General features: G+C 42.6%; 2 protein-coding genes across 2 annotated transcripts in view; both read left to right on the forward strand.

Moving 5' to 3' along the window:
* LOC145398974 (alkaline phosphatase-like) overlaps positions 1–19919 on the forward strand; it is a 303273-nt gene that overhangs the window by 70843 nt on the left and 212511 nt on the right. The window lies entirely within an intron of this gene.
* LOC145398957 (uncharacterized) lies at positions 6053–7120 on the forward strand. Its single transcript, XM_080271691.1, has 5 exons — positions 6053–6144; positions 6219–6276; positions 6789–6817; positions 6945–6968; positions 7033–7120. Exons 1-5 carry the CDS (start codon positions 6053–6055, stop codon positions 7118–7120), a joined length of 291 nt encoding a protein of 96 aa, XP_080127817.1.

Raw genomic sequence — 19919 nt, forward strand, 5'->3', positions numbered from 1 at the left:
TGCAGCTCACTTTCGTCTTTACTTAACAACACAGTATCATCTGCAAGCAACAGTACAGGGAGTTTCCAAATGCTGCCCTCTGTCATTAGGGTCGCTCCAACATCCACTGGCCTACCTTGTATCTCTTTTATAACCCCATCCATATTCTTCTTTTTTGTGCTTTTGAAATACTGGTTTGTAATATTAACAGAAAAAGGATCCCAGTTATTCGTCGATGATTTATTACCAAGCATGTCCTAAGAATTTATAACATTAATAATTTCTTTTTTAAATACTGAATATCTAAAGGTCACATGTAAAAGTAAAATTTTTCTGATGAACTGTTTTTACCCTAATAGATTTATAGGTGTTTGTTTATTTTTGTTTATTTATTTATCTACTTATTTACAACCCATTTATTACTGGGATATATGAGTTGGATGATACTGATGATGATGATGATGATGATGATGATAATAATGAGGAGGAGAGGAGGAGGAGGAGGAGGAGGATGGTGACGACAATAATAATAATGATGTGGATGAGGATGGTGATGATGACGATGATGATGACGGCCACGTATACAATGCTTAGGACGTTATATACAAATCCACCCAATACTCCCCTGTATATTATATTAATTCACATACGCCAGCAAAGCAGCAGCAAGGTTGGGAGGAGAGTAAATAGCAAGAGTGACAAGGGGGAGACTAATATATTGTACGCTCACCATTCAGTCTTGGCACAGTCATCACCAGCCCGACGCTATCGCAAGAATAATGTCCTCAGTTTATGAAGCCGTATAGCTTAATATTATTCCTGGGCCATTTATTTCATTTATCGAATATATTAATGGAATGGATAGGCTCTGTGTATTGGAAGTATTGGTACTGACAGAATAGGGAAGGCTAGAGAAAACTGTGTTCATGTATTACAAGAAAAATGTCCTCGCTTTATGAAGTCATGTAGCCTAATGTTATTCTTGGGCCATTTATTTTACTTATCTGATGTTACTGGAGGGGATAGGTGCCGTATTGTATGTATTAGTGGTGACAAAAGTGGGAAGGTTTGGGATAACTGTGTTCATGTATAACAAGAACAATGTGCTTACTTTATAATTCCGTTTAGCCTAATATTATTCCCGGGATGTTTCTTTATTAATAATCTGTTAATGAGTGGATTGGTATTGTAGATTGTATTAGCAGTGATTGAAAAATGAGGGGTTGGGAAAATTGTGCTCATTTATAGATTAGTTGTTCTCTTTACTATTAGTTTTCCCCTTAATATTATTTCTATCATTCGTTTGATTTACAGTATGTGTATTGCATAAGAAGTTATTGAAGAAGGAGGGCTACATCAAATTGTGTTCATTTAAAAACTACACTATACCTGACTGCTAGCGAGCTCCAGTATTATTCCTTGGTCATTTATTTTATTTGTAGTGGGTTGATGGAGTGTATAGGTACTGTATATTTTACTAGCAGTGGTAAAGGAGGGAGGGCTACAGAAAATGGTGGTCATTAAGTAAGGAGTCTATCTCTTACTATTACTAACTTGTCTATTTTCCTCCCATACGAGTATACGAGTATACACCAATCCCTATTATCAACCCCCATTACTTCCCTTCCCACTCTTTACCTCACGTTTCTCCACGTCTCCTTCCCTCCCAACATATTCCTCCTTTTCATGAATTTTCCTCCCTCCCTCCCCTTCTCTTTCTCTTCCATCCCATACAGTCCCCACTTTCTCAAACCTTCTCATCTACCATCCCATCCACCAGCTATCTTCCCATCTTCCAGTCCTCTCCATTTCCCAGTCCTCCTCTCCTATCCCCCACATTCCATTCCACCCGCACCTCCTCTCCCAAACTCCACCTACACTCTCCTCCTATTCCTTCCCCTTTCCTCCCATTTCCTCTTCCAATTTCCCACTTCCATCCCCTTCTTACACACTCCTTCCCTCCCATCTCCACCACCTTTTCCACCCACACACCCAGACTCCACCTTCACTTCACTCCAGTTCCTACCTCTCCAATCATCTCTTGCAGTCTCCCCTTTCCATCTCCCCTCCCATCCCCCACATCTTCTTCCCTCTCCTCCTCTCCACCTCCTCTTTCCTGCCTCACTCCTCCCGTCCCCTTTCCTCCTATCACCATTTTCCATGTCCCACTTCCCCTCACCAACCCTCCCATCCTCCACCTCTCCCTTCCTAACTCCCCTTCCCATGTCCCACTTCCCCTCCCATCCCCTTCCCCACCCTGCAGCAGTCCAATCCCCTGCTCACGCTCCTCAATCCCCCGCACACAGTTCCACACACGTTCCACACTGAAGGGGAATTCTCTTTCTTCGGTGTTGAGGCCTCGCTCTCACAACACAATGCCTATTTTTTATTACAAGTCCAGAATAGCCCAATTTGATTCTTTTTGAACCTTTATTACACTTATCTGCGTTGTTAGTCAGTGAAGCCATTTTTAGGTGTTTTTTGCAGTATGCCGTCAAAAAAAAAAAAAAAAAAAAAAAAAAAGTTAATACAACTTTTGGTACCTAATCTCATGAAATGCTCTTCCTGATCTTTTTTCTATATAAGGATGGGATGAGATGAAATGCTCTTTTGTTATGGAGATACAGGTTAGATAACACTGTTCCTTTAGTTCAAGGTCAGCCACTGTCCTCTTCCTCTTCTGTGATAATGAAATTCTTTTAGCTCTTGGTGGTCAACTTTCATCACTGTCCCTTGGTATTCAGGTTCTTCAGACTTTCCTCTGCGGCTTGAATTGCGCGCGCGCGTGCGTGCGTGCGTGCGTGCGTGCGTGTGTGTGTGTGTGTGTGTGTGTGTGTGTGTGTGTGTGTGTGTGTGTGTGTGTGTGTGTGTGTGTGTGTGTGTAAATTAATGCATGCGTGTACCATATTGCATTGTGTCCTCTTTCATTTTGCCTGGCCACAACGGGAGGCCTGGCACCCTTCGCTCCTCTTATTCCCCTCCCTCTCTTGCCCGCATGTTAATCTCCTCCACTCACATGTGCACGCCCTCACTCACTACACACCCGCCTCTTAACCTCACTGCGCGCCCTCACTCACTACACACCCGCCTCTTAACTTCATTGCACGCCCTCACTCACTGTCCACCCGCATCTTCATCCCGCCCACCAGGAAGCACACCCAACCCAAACCTTCCACCTCTTAGGGGGTTATACACAACTGACGGGTATTTCAGGTCGTGCGGACAGTAATTTTGATCCATGGCAATTGAAATATGGAGATTTTAAGTATTATTTTAGTTTTAACTCAAGTACTTCAATTATTTTTTTTCTTAATTTATTCTTGCTATCTCTAAATAAAAGAGAAGTGTTGCATACAACCCTTTTATCCCCTTCAGTACGAGAAGCCTTGCCAAGGTTAAATAAAATCGTTTGAAATTGAAAAGAAAAATGCATAACATCATCGTACTCACCTTACTGAAGGACTTAATCAAACGAGGCAGAGGCAACCCTTGGCTTCGCGGGATTCTTCGTTAATAAGTTTCCCTCATGAATCTTCTCTCCAGTGTAGGGACCAGGGGCTGTTGGCTAGTTTCTTCCAGACATCTGAGGCAAGGATGACGTGTCACATGCGCCAGAGTGCCATGATGTGAACACTAAACCCCAGCCATCCCCTAGACCGAAGTCACTAGCCCGAACCCACTAGACTAACCCACTAGACCGAACCTACCAGACCAAACCCACTGGACAGAACCTACTCAGACCGAACCCACTTAGACCGAACCCACTAGACCACCAGGCGTCCATGTATTGGTTTTGTCGTTACCACTCAGCATATTAGTTTCCTGGGATACACGAAAGTATTTAGCTTGCCACTAAATGTAGAACATAAGAACACAAGAAGAGAGGATACCTGCAGTAGGCCGGTTGTCCCATGCTAGGCAGCTCCTAGAAGAGTAACTGAACTACCAGAATGAGATAAGGATAGCAAAGAAGAAGGCTTTCCCTCGCCTTCCGAACTCTCCAGCCGAAGCCGGCAGGAAAAAGTCAGAAAGAACACCACGCAGTATAGAAAAACTGGCGTGGACATTTTATAGGGAAGTGTGAAAGGAGAAAAAGAGATTATCATAGTCATAGAGTCACCTAATGGCAGCAAATGGATATGGTGGTCCACACTGCCCTCTAAAAATTATTATTATTATTATTATTATTAATATTATTATTATTATTATTATTTGCTATAACTATTACTGCTGCTGCCACAGATATTTTCATTATTACTGTTGTGTTACTTAGCTCTTTGTATGATTTATTACTATGACTGCAGGAAACCTACTATATATTAACTGACATCATTTTCTACTGTGAGGGAAGGCAACAGCTAAAGGGAGTGGCTAAGGTGTGCGAGGGTACACGTAACTGATGAGTAAACTTGAGGTACACTGCCTTTAACTTTAGCCACCTGGGTCTTGGTTCAACGAACGAGATATGGCACTACCGCAGCTGCCACGGTTCACCCATAATATACTCATCCTATTGTTATCTCCATTAATGCTTACTAAACGTGTATAATAGAGCTGCCCACCGATGTCAGCTATGTGCAAGCCGGCCGTTACGCCACATACACACAGTACCAACATCACAACAGGCTACAGGCAAAATGACAGCTTGATACTGATGCCATGGCAGAGCGGAAGATACATCCATAAAGTATAACGTATATATATTTAGTACCCAAGTAGATAATTAAAACATCGTGTGTTTACCAGACACACAAATAGCGAGACAAAAGAGAAATTAGACAGGAAAAGTAACTATGTTCACGTCTTGTATAAAACAATTTTTAAACAACGCAGAAATACCAGTCAAAGCACTGCTTAATCTTCAGCGTTCAGAAACTGCGGCAAGTTTGCAGACGTCAAGGGAAAGTTCAGTGTGCTTGAAAAGATAAATCTCTTCACCTGATGAATAGAGAGAGAGAGAGAGAGAGAGAGAGAGAGAGAGAGAGAGAGAGAGAGAGAGAGAGAGAGAGAGATACAATATATGTATGTATTTCATCAAAGACATGATTTTATTTTCGGTCTAGTAAAGGCAGGAAGTGTGATGAGGGATTACTTTCTCACAAGTTTCCACTAAAATCCCTATTCGTGGAAATCCCCCGCTGAGTACTTACTTATATGTCAGGAATGAGGGTGTGGCCCGCGGGGGGTGACGGGGCAGGGGGTAGGGGAGGAGGAAGAGGTGGGGGACATGGGGGTGGGGGAGGAGGGGATGAGAGAGGAGGAGGCGAGTGGTGAGCGATTAGATAGTGAGGGGTGGGGGAAGGAAGTGACTGGTGAGCAAGTACAGAGAAAAATGAGTCTTGTAAGGCAAGCTGGTGAGGAAACGAGGTGTTTGGGAAATGAAGCGCCTCAAAAATGAAATACCTAGGGAAGAAGATGCTGAGATATGAGGTAAAGAAACGCGAGGGAAGAATGAACGCGAGGAAAGGTGACTGGGAAATGAGATGCTTGAGAAATGAGGTGTCTGAGAAGTGAGGTGTTGGGAAAAGAGATGAACTGAGAGTCTTGGGAAATGTGTGCTTATGATACGAACTGTCTGGGATATGAAGTACTTAGAATATGAGGTGCCTGAGAAATGAGGTGCTTGAAGTGAAGTGAAGAAGTGTGTGAGGAAAGGGAGAACAGGGAAAATAGAACCATAAGAAAACAGGACGAGTTGGGTAAGAGAAAAAATAAATGAGGGACTGAGGAAGTGAGGAAACAAGAGGGAAGCGAAGAATGATGAAAAATTGAGGAAATGAAGTAGAAGCCAGGAAGTGAAGGAGTTGTGAGGATATAAAGGGAGACACGATTGAGAAGTGAGGAAAGAAGGAACAGTGGAGAAAGTAAGGGAGTAGTGAAGAAATGAGGGATACGTAAGGAAATGAATGTAGGAAATGAGGCACAAGGGAGGAAATGAGGTGAAGAATGCTAGGGAAGGAGGGAGAAAAGAGGTAGCAAATGAGACGTGGAAATATGAGGTGATGGCGTTGAGGAAATGAGGGAAAAGTGAGGAAATGAGGAAGGGCTCGCGTAATGAAGGAGAAGTTAGGTAATGAAATATGACCTGGGAGAGAGAGAGAGAGAGAGAGAGAGAGAGAGAGAGAGAGAGAGAGAGAGAGAGAGAGAGAAAGAGAGAGAGATACAGTATTTAAGGATTAAATGAGCGAGACAATGTGTGGGGAGGCGATAAAGGAGGATTCTGTAGTGAGGCAGGTTAGGAGAGAGAGAGAGAGAGAGAGAGAGAGAGAGAGAGAGAGAGAGAGAGAGAGAGAGAGAGAGAGAATATACAGATACAAGAACAGACACAGACACAGACAGGGAAGAGAACTGAATGATGCTTCTGAAATTAAACGACTGCCAGCACTCCCAGGGGAATGCAGGATGGTCTCCACTCAGCGATTGTGCACTGAAATACCCCTGTGCTTATTGCCATGAGAATCAGTGAACATACATGAGCATAAGGTCCCCAAATTTGTGTGCTTGTATGGTTTGGCCTTTGGCTTCTTAGAGCACTTTAAAAGACCTAAAACGAAAATGAAATAAGTTGTCTGGGGGTATTTGCCCAAAAGGAACAATTGTGCCAGGTTTAAAGTGAACTGGAGAAGAAATAATGGAATGCCACCAAGCAGAAAAGTGTTTGGAAAAAGAAAGAAACAAACAAAAACAGAAACATAAGAAATTTTGTATGTCAAATGGAGAAGCAAGTAAATGAATGGGAGGAAGCGGGGCAGAGACACAGAAGTAAACAGAGAACGATGCAGAGATAAACAGAGACATAACCCCAGCAGACAGAGACGGAGACATACAAAGACATAGAGTGGGACAACGAGACATGAACAGAATGACAAAGACAGACACAGTCACAAAGGCAGAAACAGAGAAACACAGAGGCAGAGGCAGAGAAACACACAGGCAAAGACAGAGAAAGAGAAACACACAGGCAGAGGCAGAGAAAGAGAAGAGCAGAGGCAGAGGAGAGAACTTAGTGGAAGGGTAAGTGGAATGAGTAAGTTATTTTGCTGAAATGGAGAGAGAGAGAGAGAGAGAGAGAGAGAGAGAGAGAGAGAGAGAGAGAGAGAGAGAGAGAGAGAGAGAGAGAGAGAGAGAGAGAGAGGTATAAAGACAGAAAGACAGAGACAGTCAACAGGAGAGACACAAACGGATACACACAGAGAAAGACAGACACAGATGGAGACAGGCACAGAGACAAAGGCGGAGAAACACGAAGACAGGAAAGAGAACTTAGTGGAAGGGTAAGTATGCGAAATGAGTAGGTAACGCTGCAGGGGTGAAGGGAGGGGGCAAATGAGAGGGAGAGAGCAAGACAGAGAGATAGAGAGGTACAGAAAGAGATAGAGACAGGCACTAAGAGTCAGAAACGGAGCCAGATTTAGAAGAAACAGAGACGGTTACATACAAAGACACAGATGGACAGACAAAGAGGTAGAATGGCAGAGACAGACACAGACACAGAGGCAAAGAAACACAAAGACAGGGAAAAGAACGCAGTGGAAGAGTGGGTCTACGGGAATGAAGGATGGAGTGTAAATGAGAGGCGGTGAACGAGACAGAAAGATAGAGAAAGATGGAGACGGATGGGGAAAGAACAGACAGATAGACATAGAGGAACAGACACCGAGACATTCACATCCAAAGACAGGTGCATACACAGAGAGAGATACAAAGACAGATAGATGCAAAGACAAATACAAACAGACACAGACGTAGATAAAGACAAAGGCTGACACAAATACACACAAAAAAGACACAAGTACATGGAAGAGAGCTTAGCGAAAGAGTAAATACGCGGAGTGAATACGTGATGACGGGAAATTGAAGGAGAGAGCAAATAAGAGGGAGTGAGGGAGGCAGGAACACAGGGAGATTGAGACAGGCAGAGACAAGGAAAGTGACAGAAGCAGGCAGATAGAGAGAGAGGGATGAATGAGAGACGCAGAGAGACAAGCACAAACAGAAACAGAACCAGACAAACATAGAGACAGTGGATGGAAAAGACACAGAAAGAGAGAGACAGAGAAGAGCGCTTAGTGGAATGGGTAAGCTAGCGGAATGAGTAAGTGATGCCGTGGAATTGAAGGAGAGAGTAAATGAGAGGGAGTAAGCGAGGCAGAGTGGAGTGTTGGAGAGGGATCAAGCTGCCCTGCCTTTCGTCATTAGCCAGAAAGCTCCCTCCCCCCACCCCACTCTCCATCCCCTCCACTTATCTCTAACCCCCTCCCCTTCTTACCTCCATCCTCTCGTCCTCTCTCCATCCCTTCCTCGCATCCGACCTCCCCCTCCTCCTCCATCCTTTATCTCCTCGTCCTATTCCTACTCTTTCGTTCTCCCCCTTCCGCTTCTCCTATCCATTCTCCTATTACTGTCCCCATTCCCTCATCCGTTTATTTCCTATTTTTTTGTCATCCAATCCCTAACTCTCTCCTAAGTCTGCGTCCCTTCCTTCTTCCCACCTTCCTTCACTTCATCCCCTTCTTCCATTTACCTTCTTGTCCTCCTTCTAATCCCTCCTACCTTTACTCATTGGTTTTCCCCTGCCTCCTATTCCTCCGTCTCTTTCTCTCCTCTCACTAACCATCTCCTAACCACTCCTCCCTGAACTCCCACCATTTACTCCTATCTACCCCTACCCAAACAACACCACCCCCTCTTCCCTCTAATGCACTTCACCTCTTACTCTCTCCTACCGCCTCCCTTCATTCTACTTTTGTCCCTTTTTCTCCCATCTCTCCCATCCTTCTCCCTCCAATCCCCCTCCTCTCTACCTCCACCCCTCATCTCCCAACCTTCGAAACCTCTCTCCCATACCCCATCCCATTATGCGTCTACGAGTATCTCCCAACCCTCACAACTCCCTTCTCCCCATCGCAACCCTCTTTATTTCCATCCCCTCCCATACCACTCCTCCTGCCCTATCCCCGTCTACCACCATCCCTTCCTCTCCCCCTCACCTTTCCCCCAGCCCCATCTCTCTTTACCTTCGACGTGGTTCTGCTGTTCACTTTCCCGCCCGTAATCTGGCGTTGTGATGGACGGCAAGCCCACGTACTGTCCGTCACTGTCCTTCTCGCCTCGCCTCTCTGCTGTTACGGCTGATTGGCTTCGTACTTATGCCTGGCCGGGGATGAGGAGAATCTGAGGCGTGTCCGTCCATTAGCTTTTAGAGTTAGGTGGAAATGTTTGTTTTTAAAAAGGGGTTTTGTCTTGGACATGAAAAATCTGAAAGGGAAGCCTGTCACACACGGACAAGCAAAGAAGTGCGCACACACACAAGCAAAGAAATGTGCGCACACACACACACACACACACACACACACACACACACACACACACACACACACACACACACACACACACACACACACACACACACACACACACACACACACACACACACACACACACACACACACACACACATACAGAGAGAGGGGGGGAGGGGAGACGTGTTGCAACATGAGTGAAACACTGAAAAGAGTTTTTTTTTAAATATCACCTCAGTAAAGAAATTCAAGTACATTACAGAGTTATGGCCATACTAAGAAAGAAGTGGCTCCAGTTAAAAAGGCGCATTGCTATATAACAGTAAAGTAGCATAGAGTGGGCTCAGAAGGAAAGAAAGAAAAAAGCCTTACTAAAGAGATCTATGTACGCGAAGAAGCCTTGGCCATGGTGAGGTAGAAGAGGCCATGGTGAGAATAGCGACATAAGGGGCGAAGGGGTCTAAATTCAGGACTTTGAAGAGCTGAGGCCAAATTAAGGTATAAGAGGAGAGGGGGAGTGAGGGACAACTTGAGTGGGTAAGGTTAGTTAAGGTTCGGTTAGGTCAGTTTGGGTTAAAGTTAGAAATGGGCCAGAGAGAGGGGAGAGTGATAGCAGGGTTAGGTTAGTAAAAATTAGGTTCTTTTAGGTAAGGTTAGAGGCAGGTATATGGAAAGGTTAGCTAGGTTACTTTAGGTCAGGATAGGCTAGAGAGAGAGAGAGAGAGAGAGAGAGAGAGAGAGAGAGAGACTGGAGTGATATGAGAGTTTGGTTAAATTAGGTTAGACTAGGATGGGGTAGTTTAGATTAGAGAGAGGCCTGAAAGATAGAGAGAGGCCATTTGAGAGGGGTGGAAGAGGAGGCCAGGCGGGGCAGCTGGCGCGACCTAAATATTGGCATGAGCACAGGTGAGCGTCGTGGGGGAGGAGCTGTCACCGTGTGAGCCAAGGTATGTTTGCACTTTGAGGCCACGAGCTTCACCCACCTCACCCTCACCCATCCTCATCCTCACCCTCTCCCTACCGATGAACACACAGCCCATTAGCGGGAATCGAAGTCTAACTGGTAGAATTCATCACCCATCGGCCAGTATCTACTCAGAGCTAGTAGGGCTGATAATTCATTGGCAAAGGTGTGTTTGACCTTCGACGCCAGAAGCTTCACCTTCCTCCTCCTCACCATTACCGTCCTCACTCACTACCTGCCACTTAACTCATAATCGAAGTGTTGCTGGTAGAACTCACAGCCCATTAGTGTACGAATTAAAGATCTAATAACCCAGCCCCCAAGGTTTGTTTGCACTTTCGAGCCAGGAGATTCACCCTCCTCCCCCTTCACCCTCAACCTCTCCCTGCCTCTGAATGAACAACCCATTTGCCGAAATCAAAGTGCGGCTAATAGAAATCATAATTCATCAGCGGGAATAAAATTTTGACTAGTAGAACTCAAAATCCATAAGTGGGAGCAGAACCCTGGCTAGTAGAACTCGTAATCCAGCCACGAGTTCCAGCAGTCTCTCCCTCACCTTCAACCTCACGCTGCCACTGAACTCTCAACCCCTTGCCCAGTATCGAACTCTGGGTAGTCGACCTCATTATCTACTCACTGGTATAACACCCAGGCTTCCCGGAGTAGGAGTCAGTGTAAATGAACTCATACGCCCCTCACTGTACTCAAACTTAGGCCCACTCCCTTCTCGCTGCCACGATGCTCTTAAACCATTAACCAGAATCGAACTCTGGGTAGTAGAATCCATAAATCACTTACTGGAATAGAACCTAGGCTTACCGGACTCGAATCCGAAGAGTAGAGTCCATACCCAATCATTGGAATCGAACCCTGGCCAGTAGAACTCATACTTAATCGCCGAAATCGAACCCCCTTCTCACACATTCACCAAGCTCATAATACACTCACAAAAATCAAACCTGAGCTTGCTAGATGACCTCCAACCACATCCAATGCAACTGTTGAACTGGAATTGAACAAAGGCCAGCAGATTCACAACTAATCTCTAACTGAATGCCCCTAGCAGAATGACCATCCCTGAGCAGTAGAACCTCGTAATTCTGGCAGAATGACCTTCAGCCTCTAGTGGAATGACCTCCAACCTCCAGGAGAAAGCTCTCCAGCCTCTAGCAGAATGGCCTCCATTCCCTCAGCCCCCTCATCTTTACACAGCCATTCATCTTGCAAGTGAATATTACCCAGTCGACCCATGCCAGCAGAATAACTGGCAGTAAAGGGATGGATATATTCCACTTTATCTCATTTGGTAGCACGACGTCTCTTGTCGTTTATTTTTGCCACCACCAGATAATCATAATTAGCTTAAGAGACACCTTTTGCAATATTAGTGAACACTGGAACACTCCTCCACAACCTGCATTTCCTTCTGCCTATGATCTCCAGTCTTTTATTCGCTGTGTCGATACGCCTCGAAATGAATTAATTTGACCTTTGGTTCCCTTCTGTTTTACTTTGATTGATTGATTTCTTGGGGGGGGGGGAGGAAGAGCACTTTTTTTTTTTTAGGTTTTCAGTCTTGGTTTCTTTCTTTCTTTCTTTCTTTTCTTGCATATTAAAAATCACACATAGGCCTACTGAGGCTGTTTTTTTGAGAATGCTTATAACAAACGAAAATTGTGTGTTTGTGAGGAATGTAATGAATTCGATCCACTTGACTGTGAGAGTGCCAAGAGAATTATACACCAGCGAAGGAAAGGTATACCGTAAACATCATAACGCATTTGTTCTCACCTGTTAAAGATTCGTGAGTCTTTTAAAGCTTATCTGATGGTCAGGCCTAGTCAGATATGGAGGTAAATCTGACTAGGCAGCAAGAAGAATCATTCCTAACGCATAACCATCGTTCATCGAACTTCACACAACCACGGCTTGGTATTCAAACTGTGACAGTGTCTCAGTTCCGTAAGATAAATATAAACCGACTATAGTTGTGGAAAAACACCATCCGCCAGCCACAACCCTTGACAGAGACACGCCCTCCATGCCAGTCGAAGTGAAGGATTTGAGCCGCATCATGTTCGCTTGGCCTGGCTTTACTGTCTTCATTATGGCTTTATTAGACGTGCCGGAGACGGATAGGGGCAGATGGCGGTGGTGGAAATAACAGAAACAATGGTGGACTTGGTTGTTTACAGTCTCGTGGATGTGATGGAGTGAGGCAGGGATGATACTGGAGAGAGTTTTAGAGAGCGGTTACTTCTGTCGCTTCCACGATGTCTTGTTTTTGGTCTAATTTTTTCATTTTTTTTTTTTATTCAGCTGTCGTAGAAACTTTTCGAAATGGGAGGGTTAGATGCAGCCTTGAATGACCCTTGAATAGGATGATATACATTTTACATACATATCTCCTGACGATTATGTTTTGTTTTGAAGAGACAGGGCGAAATGGAGAAATTAGATACACCCTTCTGTTACACTTCAGGACGAAATGTCTTCCCATTAGTTAGATAAAAAGTGATGCTGATGCTGATGATATAATGAAGATATGATGATGAATTTTTCTGGATGTGGCAAGCATATGATAATAAAGAACATCATTGTAAGAAGGTTCAAGAAGCATCAAAATATTTTTGATAACCACAGTCTATTGCTTGGTTAGACTTACTATTCCCGCCAGTCAAAATTATCTCTCCTAAACTTAATAAAATGTGTGTGCTTACCACACTGGAATAGGAAGGACTATCTATCTATTTATCTATCTATTGCCAAACGCCTCAATCCCGTTTGGGGAAGGACGACTTCTGAAAAAGTTCCCAATAATCCTCTTGTATCTTGCACATGTTTCACACTTAAAAAAAATTGTCTCGATTTTACTGTACTGTGAATTATTCCAACGAAAGAATTGTGCTGCTGATATTTCGTTTACTGTAGAGATATAGCTGCTGAACTCTCGCTTTAAACACAAGTTCAGTATCCTGGTACATAGTTTTTCCATGAGAAGACTTGAGTGATGGCGATGTAGTTCTGGGAAAATGGAAAATCTCATTACACTCCCTACAGATCTTTTAACAACTACGACGACATTAGTTTTTAGCTTATTATTGCTACATCGTCTATTAAATTCAGCTGAGAAGAAACCTACCGCAGTGAACTGGTTATTGCAGTTAATGTTGATTTCCTCCAGTTCAAAACGTCTGTCCTAGGTTTAAAAAAAAAAAGGAAAAGAAAAAAAATAAGTTTGAAGAAAGCACACACACACACACACACACACACACACACACACACACACACACACACACACACACACACACACACACACACACACACGTACGTCATCGTCGAAAACGTTAATTGCAATCCATTTTTTTTTTTCAACCGTGATACTGAAAAAAACGTATGGATGAAGCTGGAGATGATTAAGAAGATCGATAATGCGAAGATAACGTAAAACGGCTGGTAAATCAGCTTCCATCTACTACGTCATCTTACCGGAAGCTCTGTCAGTGGCAGTCGTATAGTAAGCTAATGCGCTATTTGGTTTATAATAATGACACTAATTAGTGTTATCATGATGGCTGTATTGATTTGGGGTAATGAATAGTGACTCCGTGTCATCCTATACTGTATGTTGACATTTCATCGGAATCTCTAAAGTTGACAGCTCAGTCGTGCGGTAAGGTGACTCGACATTTGGTAAATAATCATACCGTCTCATTTTATTGGCAGTATAATGATGATGAGATGGAATAACATGATTAGCATCTGTTCAGCCTTTCTTTACTGTATCTTAACATCAGAAACTCTATAAAAGGCAATCCAAACACATATGGCAAAGTCCAATCAATCTTTACATCTCCTTTCCAGCTGGAGAGAACTTTCGTGACTCTCAGGGTTTAATATGAATTATTTAACTGAACCTGTGTTACAAATTTACCCGGCAATAAGCAAACATTTGGAGGTACGTCCAGAGTTCATTACGAAGTTGCTCTACAAACAGAAGGTCGAGCAGAAGCAGAAGTTGTAATGAGTCCGACTTAACTGGGTCCTTGTATGAAAAGACTGGATGAGAGAGGCAGTTCTAAACAGTTCTTCATTGTTGCCCCGCAGTCTTCATTAACCCAGAAGCTGACTTAATTAAGCGACTATGTGTGTGTGTGGTAAGTAATATTTTTGGTTTAGGTACTTTGATAACGACTCTCTATTTAAGGTCATTGGGGTTAATACTCTCTGGCTCCGTACTCAGCTGATGACTATTTCCACTCATTGTCCGACTGTGTATGTTTTCTCCTCTCGGGGTTAACTAATTACTGTCTCTGTTTAAAAGACGTTGTAAGACTTTATTTAATATACTGGAGTTATTACCGCCTCTTAGTTATGTGTAAGTGAAAAGACGGCTTGAAATATTGCCCTAAGTCTTCTTTATGCGCTGAATTGACAACATGACTGTGTGTGTTTTGTTGAGGTTAATATTATTATTATTCCGTCCATCCATCATCCAATGCTATATCGCCCCATGAGGAGAGTAGGAACCCGGGGCTAGGCAAGTTGGTCCTGACATCTAAGACGAGAGTGACCAGCTTCACTCATCCCTGAGTGTCATTACGTGAGCAATAAACCCCAACCACTCCTTGGATATAAACCTACACAGGCTCAATCCGACTGGAGAGCCTTAATTACCCACTGAACCACCAGGCGCCATAATTTGGTTATATGGTTACCACCCGGCGTAGTAAATGGTTTCCTGGTGTACAGGAAACCATTTGGCTTGTCACTCAGTGTACAGTAGAGTCACCCACAGGCAGAAGTAAGAGGAAAGAATAAAGGAAAGAAAGACAGAAGAGGGAGTGTAAAGTCACTTGTAGGCAGAAGGAAATGGAAAGAATGAAGGAAAGAAAGAGAGAAGAGGAAGGATGGAAAGAAGGAAGAGAGGAAAGGGCAGGACCCGAGAGCAGCACTACAATGAGTGAGTGGATGGTGAGCGCCCCCATCAACCACTATCATTATTATTATTATTATTATTATTATTATTATTATTATTATTATTATTACTTCTACTACTTCTACTACTACTGCTACTACTATTGTTACTGCTATTATTATTATTATTATTATTATTACTACTACTTTTACTACTACTACTACTATTGTTACTACTACTGTTATTATTATTATTATTTTTATTATTATTATTATTATTATTATTATTATTAATATTATTATCATTATTAATATATTGCTATTATTTTGTTGTTGTTATTATTATTATTATTATTATTATTATTATTATTACTATTATTATCATCATCATCATCATTATCATCATCATTATTAATTTTGCACATGGATGATAACTAACTAATTATGGCCTACTCGGGTGAAATTCCTTGTTTCTGTACCCATCGAATCACTATGTAATCTCACCGACGCTCCTCTTTAGATAGCTTTTATCATCAAATTAGACGTAAGCAATGACCATCTCGACTAAAGACACAAATACACTCAAAGCCTTCTCCCCAAACCAGCAGGTAGGTTGGAGAGTAACTGGGGCAGCCTCTAATAGTGTAATTTTGTGGAAATATTAAATTTGCATATTAGAGTTATATCTTTTGAAAATCATCATGCAAAATGAACATGGTCAGGTGAAACAGAGTTTCTTAAACTTCACCCCTAAAAAGTATTCTTAAAATCGTCGTAGTTATGAGTTATACAAGTTAGGATTTTTTGGTATAGTAATTCGTTTGTTTGGGCATCCCTAAAACCATAGGATTTGTCACATAAATGTAATTTGGTTCAAAAATAACATTTTTATGAGATAATTCTGTGTGACCAATTTTGTGCGGTGATGTTTGGTACCGCTGTCGCCATACACAAAGCCCGTGAATCACAGTTATGGCACGAGTCACGCGAAATGGTATTTTAGTTTTTGTGGAAATCAGACAGACAAAGCAAATAAATAAGTAAATAAGTTCAACCAAATCACAAGGCGAAACTACAGTGGAAGCTGGTGATTTTGGATGACATATGTTCTTCAGATTATTCACATCAAAAGCAACTCGTCTCTCACATGCTCCACTCATTCAAACCCGTTTCACACCTTGGCGCCGACACCTGGTACCTGGATAGTACTAACGTCATTACCGTCACCTAATTAAACTTGTACGAAAAAGATGGGTGAGAGACAGACCTTCATTATTGCCCTCAGCCTTCATTAACGGAGAGGCTGACTTAATTACATGACAGCGTGTGTGGGAAATACTTTTTGTTTTGATACTCGGGTAATGACTCTCTAATTATTCCCTGTGGGGTTAATATTCTCTGTTTTGATGCTCGGTTAATGGCTGTCTTGCTGTTACCTTTAGGGATAATTTTCCTTTTTTCAGTACCCAGCTACTGACTGTAGGTATTTCAAGTGAGGATGATAATATTTGTTGTATACTCTCCTTGTGTGTGTGTGTGTGTGTGCGTGTGTGTATGTGTGTGTGTGTGTGTGTGTGTGTGTACTCGATAAATGACCATATATTGCCTTTGGGGTTATTATTCTGTGCTTCTTTGTCCAGCTAATGAGGGTTATTAATTACAGTTTGTGTGGGTATATTGAGGGGAAAATAATCTCAGTTTCTGTAATTCATTAACACTATTAGGCTCCTACGACCCACCATCAACTGAGTCACATCATCTTATCAAAGCATGAGGAAGGCACTAGAGTTATCTCGACCAAGAGAGGGTTAACAATTGTTCCTCCCTATCAGTGTCATTATTTTGCATCGGAGTTCTGTTACTGATAGGCCCAATTACGGACTACATCAGTAAATTCCTCATTAGTTCAGTCATCACTCTCTTCATTAGTCATTTCCTTATCAGTGTAGTCATCACCCTCTTTATCAGTCACTTCCTTATCAGTGTAGTCATCACCCTCTTTATCAGTCACTTCCTTATCAGTTCAGTCATCACCCTCTTCATCAATCAGTTTCTTATCAGGTCAGTCATCACTTCCTGCACACTAGTTTTTCCTATTTAAGCTCTATCAATCACCTCTACAAATGACACTACTATTACCTCAGTCAGAGAGATTACGTTTTTTGGCTTGGTCTGTTTGTCTGTTTGTTTGTCTGTCTTTTTGCTGTACTATGAAAAAAAATATATTATATGGACTTCCACTAAAATTTCTGATAATGACTGAGGACCATAAGAGGAACAGGTGATTAAATTTTGAAGTATGATGTCAAGGCTGAAGGGCAAGGCCGTGAAAAACATGAAAAGATGCTGCCTTGGCGGAGGTATGCCTTCTCAGAGTGCTCTTTAGTGTGTCCTTGGTACCGTCAGGCGACCCATTTCTCCTCAGGAAAGACCTCTCGCACTGCTGGGGTAAAAACCAATCTCCATTAATACTTTTAGTGAAAACTAGGAACTCATCTGATCGTGACCCCTGTGGACTGCAGGCTGAAATTGCCCTTATGCAGTCCACCATCCTCCTTTCGGGGGATAGGGAGGGCGTTGAGGGACGTTTGTATATCCTGTACTTAATGAGCAGCGATGTCCCAGGGTCTCATCTCTTCCTCTGTTCAGAAGGCATGGATGTACTGCAGGTGGCATTATATGAACTGCTTTTAAGTGATTGCAGTATGAAGAACGCAACAAACAAGTACGAGCAGGAAGGATACTCTCTGTTGTTTGATGAGGAGAAAGAGGTACAAAAGGCAGGGTACAATGCTGGAGGAGGATTGTCGGCTGACTTTTGCTCAAGGCCGTATGCATGTATATTTCTAGCAACTTTAATACCCAGTTGTAACATAGCTCGCAAATAATACTGATACCTGTACTTTATTCTAAATGCATACACTTTGCAATCAGTGCTTTTAATACATACGCTGTGAAATCTATAATAATGCCTGACTGGAAATGAAAAACAGTTCTGGTAATTCATACACGCATCAGGATCAGATTGAAATGAAAAATGATACATTCCAGATGGTGGGAATATTGTGTTTCCTCGAGGTTGTGTAGCACCTCTCCAATACCCCCCTGACAGCTGTCTAATGCATCTAACATCTCTTTAGCACTTCAACAGCACTTCAGATCTCTCTAACACCCCAGTAACACCTCTAACACATATTTAATACCTCTAACAACCTCTAATACATCTCTAACACCATTATAACATCTCAAATACATCTCTAATGTACCTGACAACCCCTAGTACATCTGTGTTACCTCTACAGCACTTCAACACTTCTCTGATACCCCTAACAACCTCCAGTGCATCTCTAATACGTCTGTAATTCTTCTAACACTTCCCTAATGCCTCTAACAGCATCTAATAAATCTCTAACACCTCTATAACACCTCTAACACTTCTCAAATACCTCAAACAACCTCTGATATATTTCTAACACCTCTGTAACACCTCTAACACTTACCTAATACCTCTAACAAACTCTAATACATACTGAATACTTCTAACACCTTGTAAAGGCTTAGGAGACCTTCTAACATCCCTTTCTAAACGATCTACCCTGCATATTACACCTAAACACTTTCTCTATAGTGGTTTATTCAGGATGTTACCTAATAATTTTTAAAGCATGGTGAAGCGCTCTGCCAGTGAAGGGGTTAATGGGGCTGTTCCTAACCTCGTTAAATTCGAGATCTCACACACACACACACACACACACACACACACACACACACACACACACACACACACACACACACACACACACACACACACACACACACACACACACACACACACACACACACACACACACACACACACACACACACACACACACACACACACACACACACACACACACACACACACACACACACACACACAAATATAGATAAATAGACAGACATATGGATATTTAAAGAGATAGAAAATGAAGGCATGGATCACTAGATAGACAAAACTAGACTGACACACAAAGACAAACAACGAAACACAGGCAAAACACACACACACACACACACACACACACACAGAGTCCAATAAACACAGGCATACAGGCAAAGAAACAAATGGATACACACACATACACACAGACAGACACACACACTGAAAGATAGACAGATAGATAAATAGATGGATAGATAGATAGACTGATATAGATAGATAGATAGATAGGCAGATAGATAAACAGTATATACCCTGATGAGTGATACAATTACCATCACAAAAGGCGATAGATAGAAGCACAGATAGATAAATAGACTGATAGATAGATAGATGGTGACAGACAGATAGACAGTATATTCTCTGATGAGTGATACAATTACCATCACAAAAGGCGAAGTGTTTGTTCATCAGGGAGGACAACAAGAATGGAGTATTCTTATTGCCTTTTTCGTTTTCTATTTTTTATACAACACTGTTTGCGATTTGGGAACTGGGATGGTGATGATGGTGATGATGGTGAGGGTGATGATGAAGAAGGTTTTGATGGTGACAGTGTGGATGAGGGTGATGTGGGAGGTTTTGGTGATGATGGTGGTGCTAAGAGTTATGATTATGGTGATACTGATGATGGTGATGGTGATGAAGAAGGCTTTGGCGATGACGGTGGTGACAGTGAGGATGAGGGTGATGCTGAAGAAGGCTATGGTGATGATGGTGGCGCTGCGAGTAATGATTGTGGTGATAGCGATGATGGTGATGGTGAGGGTGA

Source organism: Coenobita brevimanus, chromosome 47 (genome assembly GCF_032717465.1).
Source record: "Coenobita brevimanus isolate Jiangsu-jjx chromosome 47, ASM3271746v2, whole genome shotgun sequence".
NCBI lineage: Eukaryota > Metazoa > Arthropoda > Malacostraca > Decapoda > Coenobitidae > Coenobita > Coenobita brevimanus.